The sequence below is a fragment of the Pseudopodoces humilis genome, chromosome 8 (assembly GCF_049639895.1).
Source record: "Pseudopodoces humilis isolate 2021_Gansu_Grassland_sample_001 chromosome 8, ASM4963989v1, whole genome shotgun sequence".
Classification (NCBI taxonomy): domain Eukaryota; kingdom Metazoa; phylum Chordata; class Aves; order Passeriformes; family Paridae; genus Pseudopodoces; species Pseudopodoces humilis.
Window position 1 is genome coordinate 32549320 of NC_142207.1, and position 20179 is coordinate 32569498.

Genomic DNA, 20179 nt, shown 5'->3' on the forward strand with positions numbered 1-20179 from the left:
AAGCATTTATGTCTTCTTGGCATCCCTTGGATCCCTTCTGGGGTCAGCTCATAGGTTCCCATCTTACTGCTTTGAGGTTCAAAAAAACTGCTGCAAAGGCTGTTGTCCCCATGGCAGAAGTCCCAGTGGCTGTGGCAGTAATGCTGCCAAGCTGTCTTCTTCAAATGCTGGCACACTTGCCAAGGATGCAAGAGGATGATGCCTCTCATGCCTGGGACTACATTGGTTTGTTTTCCAAAAGCATGCAATCATTGCTGTGTGGCATCTGAAATCAAATCTGTATTTGAACAACTCAGTGTGAGCAAGAGCTGGGCCATCACATCAGGCAGATGGCCTCATAAATACTGGATTTTGCCTGACGGGCAAATGTCCTGGTTTACAGACCCCACTTCAGTACAGGCTCTAGGAGGGAGATAATTGACATTTTCAGCAGCTGAAATACTCATGTCTGGGCTGATCTCTCAGTGGGAAGAGCCAAACCGGCAGCAGCACCAGCAGGTCAAATCTGTATTACCACTGTGGCAGGGGCAAACTGAAGTGATTCTGGCCACTTGCAAAGGCTTGAACTGGAATTCAGAGCCCAGCTTTTCTGTGAGGTTGTGATACAGAGTGAAAAAACAGAATCCATTAGAACTTACCACTGTACCCATAGTCTAGTGCTTCCAATAACACACCACTCAGCTCCCCCATAACCTTCCCATTTGCTACAAGTTACAGATGTCCAAGTGAAATAAACACAGCTTCACCTGCAGGGGAAGAACTTCTGCACCTGCCCTTCCTGCCCCAGCCTCCACCACCCTCCCTCTGCTGCCTCTGGAGATCACTGCCCTCTACCAAGCACCAGCCACTGAATCTGGTGCAATTAATGCAGGATTGTCACCTGGCTGGACAGAACCCAGTGCCACAGGCCAGGGGAAACCTGTCTTAGCCACGAGCTGCTCTTGAGACTGGTGCCTCTTGATGTGGTGTCCCTTACCCAGCTTCCTACAAACTGTGCTTGTGCAGGGATTGGTGACAGTACCACAGACACAATTAGGTTGGAAAATACCTCTGAGGTCATCAAGTCCAACCTAAACCCATGAAGCCAGAAACCACTTTCACACTGACAGTTTCCTTGAGTACATTCCTTGCTTCTGTTGTTCCTAGAAAAGGTCACAGAAACACAGAATATTCCAAGTTGGAAGGGACCCACAAGGATCATTGGAGCTTACAAGGGGTGTTTCCAAAACAGGTGCATCACCCATGTAGGGATCTCCTATCTTACTCCTGCTCCCAATCAGACATTGTTCTGGTAAGTCAGATGATGGGGACAACAAATACCAGCCTGAAGGACACTGAAGGATATGGCAGTCCCACAAAAATCAGGCTGTGGAGCAGAGCTGTCTTGGATCTGATTAGTTTTTAAAATTTATTTCCTCTATGCAAGATAAGTTGGTGCACCTGCTTCCAGATCCAAAGGGGCCATGTGTTGGTGGCTCCCTGCCCTTCCTCAGCCAGTGCTGCAGCCCTGGATCTGAGCTGGCATTTCTAACTGATCAACTGAGACCAGGATTCTCCAGAGGCATCCTTGGAGCAGGATGCAAGAGCAGCACATTCAGCCAAGACCTTCTTGTTTTGTTGGGACAGGTGCTGGTTAAAGGTGACCATCAGGTGTTTGGGCTCCTGCTGTCCCAGCACTGGGGAGCTGGATCCCCTCCTTGTGCACTGGCAGTGCTGGCAGCCCATGGGGGGCTCACCAGCTCCCAGCAGCAGCTCAGGGTGACCACCACGGGCAGGATCCAAACCCAACGGCAGACACGTGTTGGGGTGATAACCCTGGTGACCACCCACAGGTTTTGGGGATCCCACTTGGGATTTGAGTGCTAAATGTCAGTTTTGAAACACAGCAGAGGTGGCACAGCCCTTCTCAGACCGTGACCCTACACTGGAGTCACAGACCTGTCACTTGTCCTATCCTTTCCCAGGCTCTTTCCAGTTCTTCAGGATGTAAGCAAATCCACCCACCTTAAGGACATGCACACTTATTGTTTTGCTGTCACTAGCAACACTGATACGAAAAAAATAATAATGAAACTTAGCAATTATATAGCTCTTTATATTTTGAAATCTCTGTACAAACATTACTTAAACAAAGCAAGGTAGTATGCAAAACAGTCATTGCTTAAAATAATCGACCAAGGGGGCTGTGCTTCAGCGGTGACACCGGGAGGACAAGGATGCTGGAAGGAAAACGACAAACCAGAGGTATAATGAGGTCTCTGCTTCAGATTTGGGGTTATGAATGGAGAAAGTGTCAAGGACAGTATCTGAAAGTGTTTTTTAATAACCTTACACCAGGTAGATAAAGCTGATGTATTTGCACTATCACACAGAAAGACTGGGGAAGAGTAACTGCTTAATGCAAATAATATACAGCAATATTATACATATGTATGTATAAATACATATTCACACACACATACATTGGATCTTAAACTTGTTCAGGATGTCTCAGCCAAACAAAAATGATAGTGATGAAGATATTAAAAACATAAAAACACAGCAGTGACACCAACTGTGGATCTTTCCCTCCAGAGAACAGATATTACTTCAACTGTTCCATCTGCTGAGGCTGCAAACATGGCTCTCAATTCCTCTTTCCTGGAATGACCAAAGAAAACAAAACAACTACCCACAAAACTCATTCCTGCAAACACAAATGCTGTTGGTGCAACTGACTGCCCATTCATTACCAGGTAGTGGGACAGGCCTTTGGCTGAAAGGTTCTGAAAAACACGGTACAGTGATATGATCCAACAAGGAATGTGTGCCCTCCCTGGTCCCCACGGCCCCGCCAGGTCCAGGATTCCAGTCCCAGCTCAGTTCCTGCAGCCCCCCTGGTGACTGATTTGTATCATTCCCAGCTAGACAGAAACTATGGAAAAAGCAGTTTTACTGGAAGTACCGTATGGGCTTGAGCACACAATGCCAGTGGATGCACTGAGGGAAAACTGCTGGAGTTCATCCCCCCAGGTGTGTTTTAGGGACAAACACCTACCTAAAGATGAAACACACCCCCCCCACGCCCCATCCTGCAGCTCCAAACACCAAGCCTGCCTGCCCAGAGACACACACAACTTCCTCCCACAGGGAATCAGCCCAAAATTGCTGCAAATACTCCAGCTGTTTGCATAAAGGAAGAGCAGCAAGCCCAATGAACCTCAAAGGCCTCAGATACACACTCAGAGCTGGTACATCTGAGCTGAGCTGTGACATTTCTGGGAAAAGCAGTGGCTGGGAGCACCTGCTGCCAGGTGGGCAAATCCTCTGGTCCGTGCTCTCTGTGCCTGCAGCCCAAGGGCCTCTCCAACAAAATCCCCATCCCATGCCATCATTTCTACATTAGAAACCAGACTCAGCACGAGCTGTAGCACATCCATCCCACTGAGCCACCAGCAGGACAGGGACCAAGCCCAGGAAACTTCCCCCTTCCAGCCCTGTGGCACAAATTTCAGCACCCCTTATAAAATCCCCCCTTCCTATCAAAACCTCTGTGCCTCTGCTAGCTCTAGCCCCAGGATAAACATCACCTCCTCTCCCAACAGGAGCACACAAAGTGAAGGTGGAAACGTTTAAGCTCAACCAAAAACACTTAGTATCAGAAAATAAATAAATAAATGGATAAAGAAACCCAACAAAAACCACACAGTGATTCTGAGGCAGAACAGTTATATTTTATACATTTTTATTTCTGTGGGGTTTTAGGTTTTAAATAACATGAGACATTTTTGTTCTGACTCTATACCTGAATTGCAACTCTCCTTCCTTTTCAGTAAACTTTGGGATAATTTTCACAGTAGACAGTTAATGATGATGAAATGGGAAAGAATTCAAAGTGCAGCTTCTCTGCAAGCATAAGCCTTCCAAACATTTAATTTAAGGAATGGAAATAAAACTATTTTGAAAACTACTGATATTTTAAAAACCCAAAATTTTAATTATGTGGTGACCATGACTAAGCAGTTCTTAGAACACATTCTCAATTCCTGGCTGGTAATTTTTTTAAAACTACAGCTTGGTTTCCAAAGGCAGCACTACTCCATGACAGGCTCTGCCTCATGCTCCCAAAACACTCTGGACCAACAGCTTTAACTTGTTTAATTTATTTAATTTGCACTGAGAACATAGTGAGTTTTGGGATTTCCCTTGGCTACATGCACTCTTGGACATCACAAAATCATGAAATGGTTTGGGTTGGAAGGACCTTAAAGCTCATCCAGTTCCAGCCCCCTGCCATGGGAAAAGGACATTTTCCATTATCCCAGGTTATTCCAAGCCCCATCCAATCTGGCCTTGAACACTTCCAGGGATGGAGCAGCCACAGCTCCTCTGAGCATCTCTGTGCCATGGTCTCATCACCCTCACAGGGAAAAAATTCTTCCCAATATCCAGACAAAATCTAACCTCAGTTTGTAGCCATGCCTCTTGTCCTGTCACTCCAGGCACTCTCCAGCTATCTTGGAGCCCCTCTAGGCACTCAAAGGGGCTCTCAGGTCTCCCCAGAACTTTCTCTTTTGGTGAACAGCCACAGCTCTCCCAGCCTGTCTCCAGAACTGGACTGATGAAATGCAACACCAGTTCTGTGATCCTGAGCCTTGCAGCTGCTAGATCTTTTAGATTTAGAGGAACTGCACACAAAAACCTTCTACTCTGGAGCTTCCTGTGCAGTAACCAGCCATGAAAAGATTTCTCCAAGACAAGAAGAAAATGAGAATTGCCAAGTGTACAGAAACCCCACTGTTGTAAATCACTAAGACAGCTTCTAAGAGTCACTTAGTTCCCATCACTAGCTGTTCCTAGGGGGAGAGCCAGCTGCACATCCCCACTGCCAAGCTCCTACACAGTAACACTCACACAATCAGTAAGAACAATCTACAGTTATTACCAGGTCCTGAGTACAGCCTTAGCAAGATTTCAAGTGTAAACCTTTAGGCCCAGATTTTTCTTTTAAAATGATCCTGCAGCACATATATATATATATATATATATATATATAACATCTATATTTAAAATTATCTATTTACCTAACCTATAAAACTTTACTACAAGCCAGACTGCCATCTGGAGAAAAAACACCTTAAATTCAATTTCAAGTATTCATCAACATTAAAGTTGTTGCTCTAAGTCCTTTAAAGATCCTGAGACAAATACTCAATTATAATTAAGTAAATATCCAATCAAAATAATTATATAAATATTCAATCAAATATAAGGGAAAAAAATAAGTAAAAGAATGGAAGCAGCTCCCAGAGCAGCAGTACAACTTCCCTGTGCAGGCCAGCTCCCACCTACCCAGCCCAGGTTTTCCAGAGCCCTCAGCCTCTACAAGCTGGTCTCCTAGAAAACTTGGCAGCTGCCAGAGGCTGAGTTGTCTTTTCTTTTGCAGTCACTTGAGATTCTATGCATTGCTATCCCTCCTTGCTCAGTGACAGTGATTTCCAGGGAATGAACTCTTCCTACTTCCTTTTATCGTGTGAACTGCACAAAAAGGAACAAGGGATTGAAGGAAGCCAAGCAGTATTTTATTGACTCCTGGAAGACAGATATGGATTGCACACAACCCTGGAAAACTTTTTAAAATCCCAGAATTACCAACAAAAGAACTCTTCCTCATAAATAACCTGACAACACTCCTTCGTCCAAAGATTTTGGCATGGAACGCATTTCCATTACAGTTTAATGTTAACAGTTCATTCCAACAGCTAAAAAACTATGTCTATAATACTATTTAAATACTTTGTTCATATTTTTGACTTAATAAAAAAAATAGTTTGAGCTACTACTTTCCTAGTCCTCAAAAAAAAAAAAAAATTCAGAGAGACACCAACTTTTGAATGAGTACCTTAAAAATGTGTATTTCACCTGAGAGCAGTAATGACCCCAAGGAAACACACAGCGTGACCACCTTTCCCTCAACCCCACAGAAACATGTTCACACACTCAGCTACAGCCCCAAACAGAACTTCTGCAATGTGACCAAGACAAGGTCAATCCCAAAGGCTGGTGTCCCAGTACTTGCAAAATCTGACCACACACAACTGAATTCCTTCTTGTTTTGGAAGAGGTCAGTTTACACCTCAGTTGGATGATGACTCCAAGAGCCTTGTTAGGCCTGCAGAGGAGTGCTTTCAGCTTTGGTGAGAAGCTGACAGGGTGACTGAAGCCACCACAAAGGTGAATTTACCCAACCCTTCCACTGCAGCTTCTTCCCCCGGCATCTGGGAAAGGCAGTAACCTCTAGAAGCACCAACCCACTGAGGGGACCCCTGGATCAGACTCTCTTGTCTTCCCAGAGGAATGCTTGCTATTATCCACAGTACCACCCAAATGTCCTGTTTGCACCTCAGTGTCTTCCTCCCAAGACATGAACCCAGAGACTTCAACTAATGCACAAGTGATTTTGAGGTCTGATCAGTTTCTGAAGCTGAGGACAGGTTCCTACTCGAGCAGAAATGCCTTACCCTTCAAGACTGGCCAGAAGTGGGTTTACACCAAAGTCTTCAACACCCCAAGGACTTGCTGACCCCAGAGGTGCTGGGGCTGAGGTGCTCCTTCTACACAGCAGTTAATCAACCCTCAGTATCTCACTTCCACCTCACATTTTTACATAAAGCAGAAGTGTCCAAACCTTCAGGAAAAGCACTTTTTAAAGGAATAGTCAAAAGAGATGGACACACATTTGAGAGCAACTTACCTAATTAGCTTCATGATGCCCATCACACATGTAAAGCCCAAAGGCAAGGGAATCTCAGATACAACAATTTGGCTGAAAGCAGATATAACTCACAGGAAAGAAGTTTTAAGAACTGGTTTCTCTGTTACAAGAGATTCTAGAGGAGAGCAATTAATACCCAACAAGTGACTGGTTTTTGGCAACTCAGGCTTGGTGCCCTTAAAATAAGCAGATTTTTTTAAAGCTGTTACATTGCTGTTACAGTTAAGATTGTATTTGGATGAGCTCCTGGGGTACACAAATCACCTACTTCTAAACAGGCTTATGCATGTTATAGACTAAACTTCTTAACTTACAAATATTTATTTTGCTGTTTCCAGTTTACAATGGTAAAAAAATGAAGACTTCACAATGGGTATAAATGGGAGGTAAATGTATTTTTAAAAACAGAATAAAAAGCTGCATGTTAAAAACTGGCTCACAGACTAATAAATACATACATCAAAGACATGAAATTTTCAGCAGCTGGTTTTAAAGAGAAAGGAATTGGGAAAAAACTAGCTGTCCAGACTCCATTCTGGCTCTGTGGTCTATGTACTAAAAATATCTGCAGTTGAAAAACAAGTTAACAGAGGAGTAGAATCAGCTTTGTCGCCTATTTTCTTTTTTAAAAATTAAGCTACTTCCTAAAAGTGTGGTGTAAAACCTAGAGAAACTATTAATTTCTTCATGCACTTGATGACATTGAATTAAAAAAGAACTTATTTTAACCCAGAAAAAATGAGTCATTGTATACAGTAAGGACAGCCTTACTGCAAGTTTTCTACAGTAGAAGTATTTCTAGAAATACACCAGAAATTACTTTCTTATAACAAAATATACAATTATGTGTTGGATCATCATTGAGTTTCAATACTTAGGCAAAACAGAAACAGCTACTGTGAAGTTTCAAAAAAAACCCAAAGAAACTCAACTCCAAAGAGCAGAAAGATGTTTTGACGGCTGTGGAGATGCCAGAAAGCAATGCTGGACACCAGGAATCTCCAGAACAACTTCCTTTCCAAAGTGATGTGCAGTTTGTGAATTAGATTGTGAGAGAAAATTGATCCTGTTCTATGGGCTTCTCCACCCAGGCTCCAAGTCCTGCCTTCAGGAATGCTTTAAACAAACACTCTTTAGCAGTTTGATACTCAGTGGCTCCTTGCTTGGTGTCGTGGTACAGGTTGGGCTTGAGGATCTTTGAGCGCAAGCTGGAGGAAAGCTGTGGGGTTCAGAGACAAGAGAAGGAGAGAGACAAGACCTTATTAAGCCAAACAGTACCAGAGTGACTGAGTTATTTAAACAGCTGATATTCAAACAAGGATCTATCAAACTAAATGCTGAGGCCAAAAAGGCGCACACATACTTCCTGGAAGCTTTCTTTCTGAAAGTAAAAAGTGAAACCTCAGCAGAGAAAATGGGATTATTCTTCCAAATAAATTAAAATGCAAAGGCAAGCTCAAAGGGGACAGCATCCTTTGCTTACTCAGTTATAAACCAAGGAATATGTATTTTGGACCAGACATCATCATATTAAAAAGTCAGTTACAAAACACATTGTTTTTTTCCATTACTGCACGGAGCAGCAGCTACCTGGCCTCAAGTTGCACCAGGGGAGGTTCAGATTAGTTATTAGGGAAAAAAATTCACTGAAAGGGTTGTAAAACATTAGAACAGGCTGTCCAGGGAAGTAGTAGTGGGGTTACCATCCCTGGAAACCTTCAAAAAACGTGCAGATGTGGTGCTAGAGGACATGGTTTAATGTGAACATGGTGGTGGTGCTGCATCAGTGATTGGACTTCACAGTCTTAAGGGTCTTTCCAGCCTTAATGGTTCTAACATGGGGCTCAACTTAAGAAAGGCTGAGAAAGTGACTTCTGAGCAGAGAAAGCACATGCAGGTATTTCCCTAAGACTTAAGAAGGGGCAATCCTTGCCCTCTGGAAGCTGTACCTTAGCATGGATGCGCATCCAGCGGCTGTAGAACGCATGCTTGCAGAGGCGTGACGCACGGCCCATCTCATCCTTGCCAGTTGTAGCATTAATGACTTCCAGACCAGAGTCTCCTACTGTCCAGTTCACACTGAAGTTCGGGGCTTTCCCTGGCTGACGGGCTTCTGCATTGCTGATACCTGAAAGAAAAGTGATGTTTAATGATGATAATAAACACAAATGCATGACTTCGGTTTTTTGTTGGGAAGTAAACAGTCTTAGAGGCAGATCTTTTATTTTGAGGGCATTCTCCTGCAGATTTCTCACTGACTCGTAGAGGTAGCACCATGAGGTAACAACAGTGAGGTAACACTCTCGTTCTGGCTAAAGTTAAAGTGTTCTCTAGTTCTGCCCTTCCCAGCAGGCCAAGTGTGCACTGCTGGAGAAAGCAGCCTCCTCAGCAGAGAGGATCATAGAGAGCTCTGTGGCAGGAGTTCATGAGGTTCATTTCACTTCCAAATGGATGTGAAACTATGAACCCTGGAAGTGTTCATGGCCAGGCTGGATGGGGCTTGGAGCAACCTCAGGTAGCGGGAGGTGTCCCTGCCCATAGCAGGGGGTGGAACGAGATGGGCTTTACAGTCCCAACACAAACCATCCTGTGATTCTACTGAAAGCGAGCCCCATCCTCAGCACGTTCCACAAAGCCAGAACTGGCAGGCATTTGGATCTTCCAGCATAAATCCACTGTGTTCTAGCTGACTCCCCACTTTACACGTCCAGTGTTGCACATTGAGCCTAGAGATGGGGAACCACAGGACTCCCAACAGGACTCAAATCACTTTGCCCAGGTGTTAAACTATGTGACACCTTCCAGCTATGGCTCTATCTGCAGGGATGGGGAAGCAAAGCCACTGCAATCCAACCCAAGTGCAAATCGATTCTGCCCAGGGCAGGATTTATTCCCCACAACACCACAGTGCTCAAAGATGGACTATACATAATGAAGGTCACAGCAGCTGCTGCCATGCACGTGTGACTCCTCAGACATTCCAGGGGTGCCAAAACTCTATTTAAGATGTCTCAGTCACCTCACCAGGAAAGAACAAAGCACCAGGGCAATTTGTTCTTTCTAGTAAATAAAAAACCCACTTCTACTTTAAGGCAGAACCTATTTCAAGTCTGCTCCACTGTTAGGCCAGGCCCTATCCTTAATAAAAGCTAAAGAATTTGTGGAAATTGAACATAAGCAACACAGCAGGATGCATTTCTGGCTGATATCTGGAACACAACCTGATAAAGCTGGGCACCTGGGAGCAGGACTGATTCATGTGGCTCAGTCTCCTGGCACCTCTGGGCCCAGCACTGAGAGTAAGCAAGACCTACAAGGTCAGAATGACACAGCAAAATTCAGTTTGCTTCCTATCATCAATTCCTCATTTAATGAACAAACCCTTTGAAATATAAACCATTGAAGCTGTTGTATTTTTACCTTTGGTTTGGATCAATCTTGTCACTATGACTGATAAGAAATAATTAACTGAATAACAGAAAATAACCTACTATTCTCCATTTTCTTAAAATATAACCTGAAAAAACTGAGAATTGGGACAAAAGTTGGTTTTACCAAAAGTACTGAGGCAAAAGTGCTAAGAAATTGATGCCACATGTCCATTTTTTGTCTTTTTTTCTCTTTAATTTAATGACATCTATACTATTACCTTTTCTTTCATTTCATACACTATTAAACAAGTACAGGGATCAGAGGTCATCAAGTACTCCAAAACACTTGTGATATCACAACTAGACCCACAAGCACATGAAATAAAGAAGAGAAAGTTGAACATCCAGTATGTACTACATTTCCATTGCAATATGATTCCATTCCTTGGTTTTTGATGAACTAATTAAATTTAAAAAAAATAAATAACCAAAACCAACCCAGATTTGGATTTTCAAATAGATTTAATTAATAACAACCCATTCAGCTGCTTATTTGTATGCAAGAACCCTGGAGTGATGTCAAAGGAGTCCCTGATGGTGGATCACAAGTAGCATAGACAGGGAACAAAAGTCATCTCAAAGCATTTGATAAAACTTTAGGTGGGTGATATCTTCCCCCTCAAAATGTAGACATGAATATAGTACAGTATGCTGAGATTGGAAACAGAGAAGAAATTTACAATAGAAAATCAAATATTTTCCTCTTCTTTGAAAACTAATAGAACTAGAGCTATTTAGAGAACATTGCTCAGAACTTATTGTTGAATATTATTACAAAGGGATATAATAAACAAAAGCAAATGTCACAGCTTTTTGTGCCAGTGCTTATATAAATAATAAACTTTGACAGTTCTTTGAGGAGAGAGCAAATACAACCTTCATTAAAAAGGACATAGAAAGTTAGAAAAAAACACTAATGTGAACAGGAGGATAAGGTACCAAGGGAACAGCCAAATAAAAAAAAATCATCAGAAATTCTGCTGAAGGTTTTATTTTTGTCTACCTTAAAAACAAATTCATTAACACTTGGATAAAGATGGTATCTTTGGGAAGAGTGAACACAGCTGGAAACCCTCCAGCTCGGGGCAGACCTGGCATGTGTGGTGGGGGGGAAACACTGAGGTAGAATCGTTGATGATACTGAATTATTTTTAAGCATCAATAAAAGGAGCAAAAAGTAGCAGAAAAACCTCACATACTGGGTGTGTCTAGGCAATAAAAAGGCAGATAAAATTCCTCACATATTAATATAAAGCAACACATATTAGGAAAAAACCCAAAGCAATCTTGCACAAGGAGTGCTGGGCTTGAAGCTTGATATTAGCATTCAGGAATGAGATTTTAGTTTCTAATACTCAGTTCTACCAAAAGGTCAGGTCAATCACCAACAGTAATTAAAGTGAGTGTCAGGAATTATTAGTGAAGGATCAAGGAAGTGAACAGAATATATGCAACTACATGGACTAGTACTGCTTCTTTATCCTGAATATCAGGTACTGCCCTGGTCTCACTAGCACAAAAACGGGTCTGCAAAACGATCCTTACATGAAAGGGTCTCTGTACAAGGAACAACAAAGTAGACTAAGACACTTCAGCTTGCAAAAAGTAGGACTTATATAGGAAGGAATATCTTGGAGGTATAGAAAACTGAGTGTCATGGCCACTGCTTATGGCCTGGATCCCACAGAGCACTGAGGAACATCTAATTGAGTAAATTAGCAGAAAGGAAGCTCCTTTGCACAGACCTTCGCACAATCCACAGTCCTCCTTACTCAAGGAGGCTGTGGATAGCAAAAAGTTGAAAGCATTTTAAAAAAATGGAACCAGGAATGAACAAATGCAAAATGTGTTAAGGATTTCTAAATACAAAGATCTCAGTATCTGACTCAGGCTTCAGCTCAGGTGAACTCCTGCATGCCCACCTCCCACAGCATCCCCCCCTCAAAGAGTCTGTGTAGGTCACTTTGTAGATGGGCAACTTGATATTGGCTGATTTATCCAACCACCCTCACTCTGATTGAGAAATCCAGGGTTTTTTCAAATTATTCTAGAAATTTACAAGATTTGAACCTGTCTTCTCTTCAAGTGGGGTGGCCACCTCTCAGGGAGAGCTCAAAGGAACCCTGAAAGGCTGGATCCTGCAACCACAGCTTCCAAGAGTCAGCACAGAAGGGAGTTTTCTATGAATGGACAGATTTCCTGCATCCCTCAGCTGAAAAACACCTGCCTCTGGTATGTGTGTCCCCTACTGGAACTGAATATGTGGGGACATGTTAGTGGTGGACAGGGCAGTGCTGGGCTAATGGCTCAATTCGTTGTTCTTGGGGGTCTTTTACAACCTTAATGATTCTATGATTTAATCTGCTGGCAAAAGATGTAAGTAAAAATTCTCTTATAAAGAAAGATGGATGATGAAAAGACAATTTTTAGCAGTACAAACAACATCTCAAAATAATTTTGACAATGCAGGTGCCCCAGCAGACATAAAATTTGCTTTATTAGAGGAAGAAAACCTATTTTTACAGTACTTTTTCAGCTAAACGGGCAGAACAGTGGGGCAAGACAGCTATTTCTGTTCTAGTTCATCCCCGTGGTGGAAATAAATCACAGAGAAGTGTGTGTGGTACAAGAAAGAACACAGAGACAGGTATTTCTGCTGTGCTTGTTCTAGGGAAGAATACACTGAAAAATATGAGAATCCAAGAGCACATGGGCAGCTACACAAATGTCCCAGCTGAATCAGAGGTCAGAAAATCAGCTTTCAGACTGAACCAGTCAAAGAAAACACATCAACACAGCTCTCTGCCCAACCTCCTAAAGAACCTTCCTGTACATTTTTGAGATGTGTATTTTTGTGTAAATTCAACAGCTGAGAACATTTCCAAACTCTGCTGCACAGCAAGTCCTGGCTCAACTGTTTAAACAGATGGCTCTATTTCATGGGGAATAGATAATAGCACCATTGCAGAAAGATGATTTTCAAGAAGACAAGGTACTGTTATGTGCTGTGAAAAGGATAACGAAAACGCTTCTCACCCTACCTCAAACCTGCTGTCTTGAAGGACTGATAAAAATTCCCCAAAACCAGGCAGAAACACTCCATACATCAGCTACTATGCTCACAAAACTATTACATATTTGTTCCAGAGTGCTTAAACTGTTACTTACTTGCTAATATAAGGACAAATATGTTATTTAATATTTTTATACATCCAAGTTCAGGGAATCCTTATTACCTTTCTTACCTAAAGATATACTTATTGTTCACAACGCTTTTTTCCCCACTAGCTCCCTAAATATTTTTTAAAAAATTCATGCCAAACTTTAAACATGCTTTAAAATGATGAACTGTTTCTTTCCCCCCTGGAAAATAAACATGCCAAAAGCTAACCTCTACAGAACAAAGCAATACACACTGTGAGAGGGAGGATGAGATTTCTGTTTTAAAGCCTTGAGAGCATTACTGTAACAAGCCATTTTAGAATTTAAGACAGGTGAGGTGTTACCTCTGTCTATTTTGAGTTGATTATTGACCTAGAAATTGTGAACCAAGTGTCTCTATCTTGGCATACTGATAGATGAAAGGACCACTCAACAAAAATCTGAAATGCAAGAGAAGTGACAATGAGTGCCAACACAGAATTCCACAGGTAGGAGGAGGTTTCCCTAAGCCTTCAACTCTTCACATCTTCCTAGGGCATGCTCCAGACAGGAATGGCGTGAAAACTCATCCGAAGTTTCATCCCCCAAATCTTTCCAACTTTTAAAGGTCCTTGCTATGGTATTTCTGACTGAGTATCTGTATTAAGTTTTGACCACAACTTCTCTATTGTAAGCAGCAAGCAGTTTACTCACAGCACACAGTTTGCAAGGTTTTGAGAACTACAAAATCACAATGCTACTGCGACAGACTTAGTTACCGGCGCGGCCTTCTCCATTAGATACTTGCCACTAAGTAAAGGTCTGTTGAGTGTATAAAGAGGTGGTAGATCTTCTATCTCTGCTATCCTCTGGTATACGGCTCTGGATAGATGATCCCCATGATATAAACTCCCCAAGATGATGCTAGAGAAGTAAATTGGCTCCACAAAGAGGCTAAGTAAGGCTCCTTGAATACCCAATACGTTCCACCTAAGAGGGAGGGAAAAACAAAACAAAACAAAAAACAAAAAAAACACTTTCTTTTTAATGGAACAAGTAACATCTGCCAGACATAACAGCAGTTAATCACAATGGACCAGACTTTCAAACCTTCTCCTGACCAGCACATGATCATGGTAGCATAAGCTGTGACACCTGCCAGAATTTCAGCGATCAGCTTAGGGGATACTCAGTGTAATCCTGAGTAAAATGACCTAAAACAGGAACAGACTCTGTAACTTGTACCCCTGCTAACATGCCTGGTGATGCACTTTCCAGCACTCATAATGCCAGAGATGGACAGAATCATTCAATGGGAGAAAGCCAAACTGTGAGATTCTCCACCAGAAACAGCAGCTGATGTCTGCAGAAGACACCTGGCAGGGAGAAGAGCATCCTTCTTGGAGAACAAGAAGGATTGTCTCTGCAAGACCTCCATACCTCACCAGCACAAGGAAAGGCCTGTCCTTCAAACCCTAGCCCAACTGCCCACATCCTGCTGACAGAAAGGGCACGTGCACTGGCTTGCCATGTCCATGGGCAGGGACAAAACTGAATATGAAAACTGAAAGCATGCAAAGAATGCATACAGTCTTTGCTCCCTTTAGCTGCTTCACAGATTCCGAACATAAACGCCCTGTCTGAGCACTGTGATTTACACTGGATCAGGTGTGGTGTCAGGGATATAGAATGCCTAGGAACAAAATCCTCATTTTGATTCTTTTTTTAAAAATTGTGTTCATTTGATAAAGTTTGGCTCTCAATGTCTCTGTAACTGTCACACAAAATATTTTTGAAAACCTCAGTGTCTCCTGCAGAGTATTTTCACTGCCTTGGTCTGAGGAATACTGAGGCACCATGAAAACAGCGTATTTTAGTCTTGGAATCCCAGAATGGTTTGGCTTGGAAGGAACCTTAAACATAACCTAGTTGCAAACCCTACCAAGGGCAGGGACACCTTCCACTATCCCAGGTTGCTTCAATCCCTGTTTAACCTGGTGTTGGAGCCCAACTGCAACAGCCGGACAGAAGCAGCAGGAAGTTTCCTTTGGTGTTTGGATAAAACAGAGGAGCACACCAGAAGCTCTCGTGCTCCCATAGAATGGATGTCCTTAATAAAAAGCTCATGCTATACCAGGTTGCAAGGTTCTTCTAGGAAAACAGGGAATTCAGATGCTGTTAACAGTGTTTCTTACAGCTTGTGCTGGGCTGGTTACACATCAGCATCCTTTCAGACTAGAAACTCCACACCACAACTGTTTCACTACTGCAATAACTGATCTACACAGGCTGGCTTCAGGACTTGCAACATGTTTTGTTTTAAAACAAAGATTATAATCCAAAGAAACTACTTCTTTACATATCTTTACTGATGATGAAAATGGAGGCAATATTCATTCACTTACTCACCTGTCATAAAAAAGCTGGCCCTAATAAGTGAGTAAAAATACTGTGCTAATATATGAGGTGTATTTTACATGGAACAAAGGCATATTTTTAATAAGACTGAAAACACAATCAGCAACTAAGTGTCAGAGTAAAGATATCAAGTGAAAATTGTTGGTTCCCAGGACCAATATGCCTTTTTGACTGCTACAGACACAGGTAATACTATGGAAGTAACATCTAGAAAGAATTCAAGACTGAGCATTGCAAACTGAGGTTTGCAGACAAGGCACGTCACATTTTACGTAACATGATCAGTGCTTAAGTGATGATAGACATTTTAAAATAGGCCAAAGCACTCCTCTGGCAAGCCCTTACTTCCTAAATAAACCCTCTGCCAGACCCTTTTCCTTACTTCTGACTTCAGTATTTCCAGAGCTCATTGTTTTGCTGCTTCCTCCCACACTCAGTGACCTTTTCTGGCACAGAAAATGAAAGCTGGCATTTGTCTTGTGAACTTCTGATTAGAAGAAGAGGAGAAGGAGTGAGGACAGCTGAGCAAGCCTCTGCAAAGAGGATTGTATGAACTGATATTAATGGGCACAGGCCTTGTTTTGCTGGGTTGTGCTGAATCTCTTTTGCCACTGCAGCACACTCTCATGCTGGGCTCAGAGCAATGGGCCTATGCAAGGACAGAAACCACTCATACAACCAAAACCCTTAATATTGATTAGCCAGGTTGGGTGGTGGTTAGGTTTATAAAACTAGCTTTAAATTGCATCATCATAATAAAAGAACATATACTCCTCTACAGAAATGTATTCTTATACCAGAAGCTTACATAAAGTTATAGAAGGTTATAGTGAAGAGAGATAAACATGAAACCCAAAAGAATCCCAAAATCACTAAGGCTGGAGGAGCCCTCTAAAATCAAGTCCAACCACTAACCTTGTTCAGCACCATCCTGCTCATCACTGATCCCAGGTGCCACAATCCACACACCTTTTGGACACTTCCAGGGACACTCCACCACTTCCCTGGGCAGCCTGTTCCAGTGCCTGTTCCAGGGCCAAATTTTTCCCCAATATCCAACCTGAACCTCACCTGGCACAGCATTTCCTCTGGTCCTGTCCCTTGACAGCTGGGAGAAGAGATCAACCCTTGGCTAACTCTGCCCTCCCATCAGGGAGTTGTGGAGAGCAAGAAGGTCACCCCTGAGCCTCCTTTCCTTCAGGCTGAGCCCCCCCAGATTGCTCAGCCTCTCCCTATCAGATTTATGGTCATGTTCTGCAGATCATAGCAGAGTGAAAGAAAGGACTGCATAGAGACTTGCTTCTTGTTCCTTTTTGATACTATAATTCTGTCAAATAGGAATATCTCACTTCTATTAGCACATATGCTCAAACAACTTTTATGAATATAAACTGAGAAGAAACCACCACCACAAATCAGTTTACAAAAGGCCACCAGGCATCACCTCCAGAAGTGGTAAAACTGCCTTGTCCTCCAGTTTACAAACACAGATTGTCAGAACTCACACCAACAACTGCTGCCAATATAGCATTAACCTTTTCTGAAGGCAATATTTCTTTTTGAAATTAAGGGGCCAAATGCTGTAGTTCACTGCAGTGCAGAGCAGAAAAAGCAAAATGCACTACAGAAAACTTCAAGTCAGTGTTGTCTCTCCAGTGGAGCAATTAAACAATGGATTTTTTTTTTCTTCACATTAAAAATACTATCAGAAAAGAGTTAGGTGAAGTGACTTAAAAGTAGCTTACAAACCCAAACCTGGGTGCTAAAGAACAAGCATGAGCAGAACACAGGAATGCTGCTTCACATCAACAGATACTGAAATGCCTAAAGTAAGGCATGTAAAGCAGAGAGTTGCAGATGGAAAAGAACAACCAGGGAAGCAGGCAGGAAAACTCTTCCAATATAAACCTTCTCACTGGAAACACCTAAGATGCTTGTCTAAGGTAAGCAAAAAAATTGCCTCATGATGCTATTTAACATATTCTGAGTGTTCTGGTTTTAAGTTACTGCAAGAATTTTTTCTGACAACCTTCAAAAACTTAACCTTAAAGTAAAACTGATACGTAAAATGCAAGCTCTTAGATTGGTATAAATAGCCACAAGATTTATGTTCAAACTGCTAATGCACAGGTGCCCTGTGATTTGAGCTGGGGTACAGCTAACGTTGATTCCTTCACTGTTGGAGTAGAAGGACAGTGTTGGGAAATGCTCCTTCTAACCAGTACATCACAACACCTTTACAGGCTCAACCCCAACCTTGGCCTTTGCAGGTCAATGCACGTGAGTTGTGTTCAACTCCTGTCAATTTACACAGAGGACACTCTCTGTGTACTGTGCTCACCTGATGTCTTATAGATGAGCACCTCAGTGGGAAATCTGAATTTTATACATTTATCATACTCACTGGTTTTCTTATTCTAGATGCACTACTGTAGATCTTGTTCATAACAGTCTGGAGGATGGATGCACTTCCTCGACCTTTCTGCTGTTCTCAAGCACACTGCACTAAAAAAAGAGGGTGGAGAAACCAGAGACTGACACCAAATCAAGAGGAGTCCTCTCCTCCTTGCTGTGTTGTCACATTTCTGCTTTGGACCACCATCTGCTCAGGGGCATCTACAGTGGATTCTGGGTTCCTAAAAGGTCTGTGGATTTCTTCATGAAATGCAGCTGATTTCCCAGCTCTTGACACGTAAGGTAAGCAAAATTTAACTCTCAGCAACACTTTCACAGTGTACTGGTAGTACCTCTTGCGAAAAATAAAACGTGTTAAAAATACATGTACCAGGTAAAAACTTTCCTCTGAACCTTCCAAACTCAAAAGGTACAGAAATTCTGTTATTCACATTATTTTAGAAAAAATGCAGAATTGAAGGGGGGCTAGCAGCAGTAAATCATAAACCTGATGTTGATATCAAACATCTTAGTTTCTAAATTTTATACAGAGAGCAGGATGGGACAGGGGAGTCTCTATTTGTGACCCACAATGGTGCCTACATTGAACTGTGTCAAAATTCATCTCAGGAAAACAAGAGACTCCTGAAACTACCCAAACAAGGCAAAACCTGACAAGTGTTTACAGTTCAGAGAGCTTCTCATATCTATATTGTTTATAAACAACAATTACTATGAAGAAATGACAATTATTTAGTTGGCACTTTGTTTATCACAGGTTTTTACTTGCAAATGATGGCAAGCAAGAGAAGGTGTCACTATGGAAGATGTAGGACTATCCCAGAAAGCACTTTTCCTTCTGGCATGCAGAAGGCACAACTTTAAACCTGATTTCTCCGTTTCCTGAAGAGATTAATTCTCTATGACCACTCCTCTTTAAGAGCCATAGCTGTAAACAGGCAGCAATATCTTGACAAGGAGTGAGAGCTTCTTTAAATCAAGTGGCTGGCTCAGCAGCCCACACTAGAAATCCTAAGTGCAGGAAGTCTCTGGTCTTCAACAGTAGCTCTTCTCAAAAATACTGTTTTAAATTTGCAGTTACAGACATGAAAAAGTTTTCCCCATGTAGCTGCACTGAGGCAGGCAACCACACAGCTCTAACTTGTCCCAGCTTTTCTGGCATTCCCTGGATTTGCTGCCTGTATGTTGTTGAAGACAGCAAGGTTATAGTTTATGACTTAAACATCTCCATGAAGGACCTTCGCCTATTATACAGCAAAAATACAGCAAAACTGTATTAGAAAAGCTGCAGAGAACACCACTATGCCCTAAAGAGGCCTGACTACACTGCTTGCTGAGTGGTCACTTGGATGAACCATTCACATCAGCTACTGTCACTGGGTTAAGAACTGGTAAGGAGAAATGCTCACTTTTGGGGACAAGAAGAGGAAGATCGAGTTACAAATGTCTGTTTGGATTTCCCACTCTGAATGAACACGAAACAAAGCCAGTGGATGGGCATGTGATGTTCTTTCACACAAGAGATTATCAGAAAAATATTTTCTCTTCTTTGAAGTAGAAGAGCGCCAATGACTTCCCTTTTAATAACTCAACCTAGAAAGTTTTTCTCAGTTCCTAGAGCTTTTGTAAGAAACTATGTGAAAAGGAATTTTGCACTTCTCAGCAGGACATTTGCCATTAACTGGAATGTTTAATGAGAAGTAATTATTTGAAACAAAAAAAGGGGCAGAAAAACACATCAAAAGAAAAATGACAGAAATCAACATTGTGAAGTACCATGGCACCAGGCCAGGATACATTTAAAACAAAGGCATGTATACTAATGTTAACTCTGCTGAGAAACCACCCTAACACCTTACTGCAGAGCCACTAAGCTCTAACACACCAGGACAATCCTGTTTTAATGCTTCCAGCCCAAGTGGGATTACACTCGTGGCCCTCCCACATTTCTCACAACTTTTCTTGGATGTTCCTACCAGGTCTAAGAGGGTAGCACACTGCAACAAAGCACTCAAAGGCT

The 20179-nt window shown here is 42.2% G+C and overlaps 1 protein-coding gene across 4 annotated transcripts in view; it reads right to left on the reverse strand.

Moving 5' to 3' along the window:
- Window positions 1-2074: 2074 nt before the first annotated feature.
- Window positions 2075-20179, reverse strand: part of ADARB1 (adenosine deaminase RNA specific B1) — a 61741-nt gene continuing 43636 nt past the window's right edge. For 3 of the 4 annotated variants that reach the window (XM_088058797.1, XM_005528927.3, XM_088058798.1), the window contains 3 exons: window positions 14135-14316; window positions 8704-8882; window positions 2075-7973 (listed from right to left, as the gene is read on the reverse strand). In XM_088058797.1, coding sequence (XP_087914923.1) covers window positions 7797-7973; window positions 8704-8882; window positions 14135-14316 — 538 coding nt within the window. In that variant the 3' untranslated portion in view covers window positions 2075-7796. The remainder of the gene's footprint in view (window positions 7974-8703; window positions 8883-14134; window positions 14317-20179) is intronic. The other variant, XR_015773082.1, reaches the window with a different exon arrangement.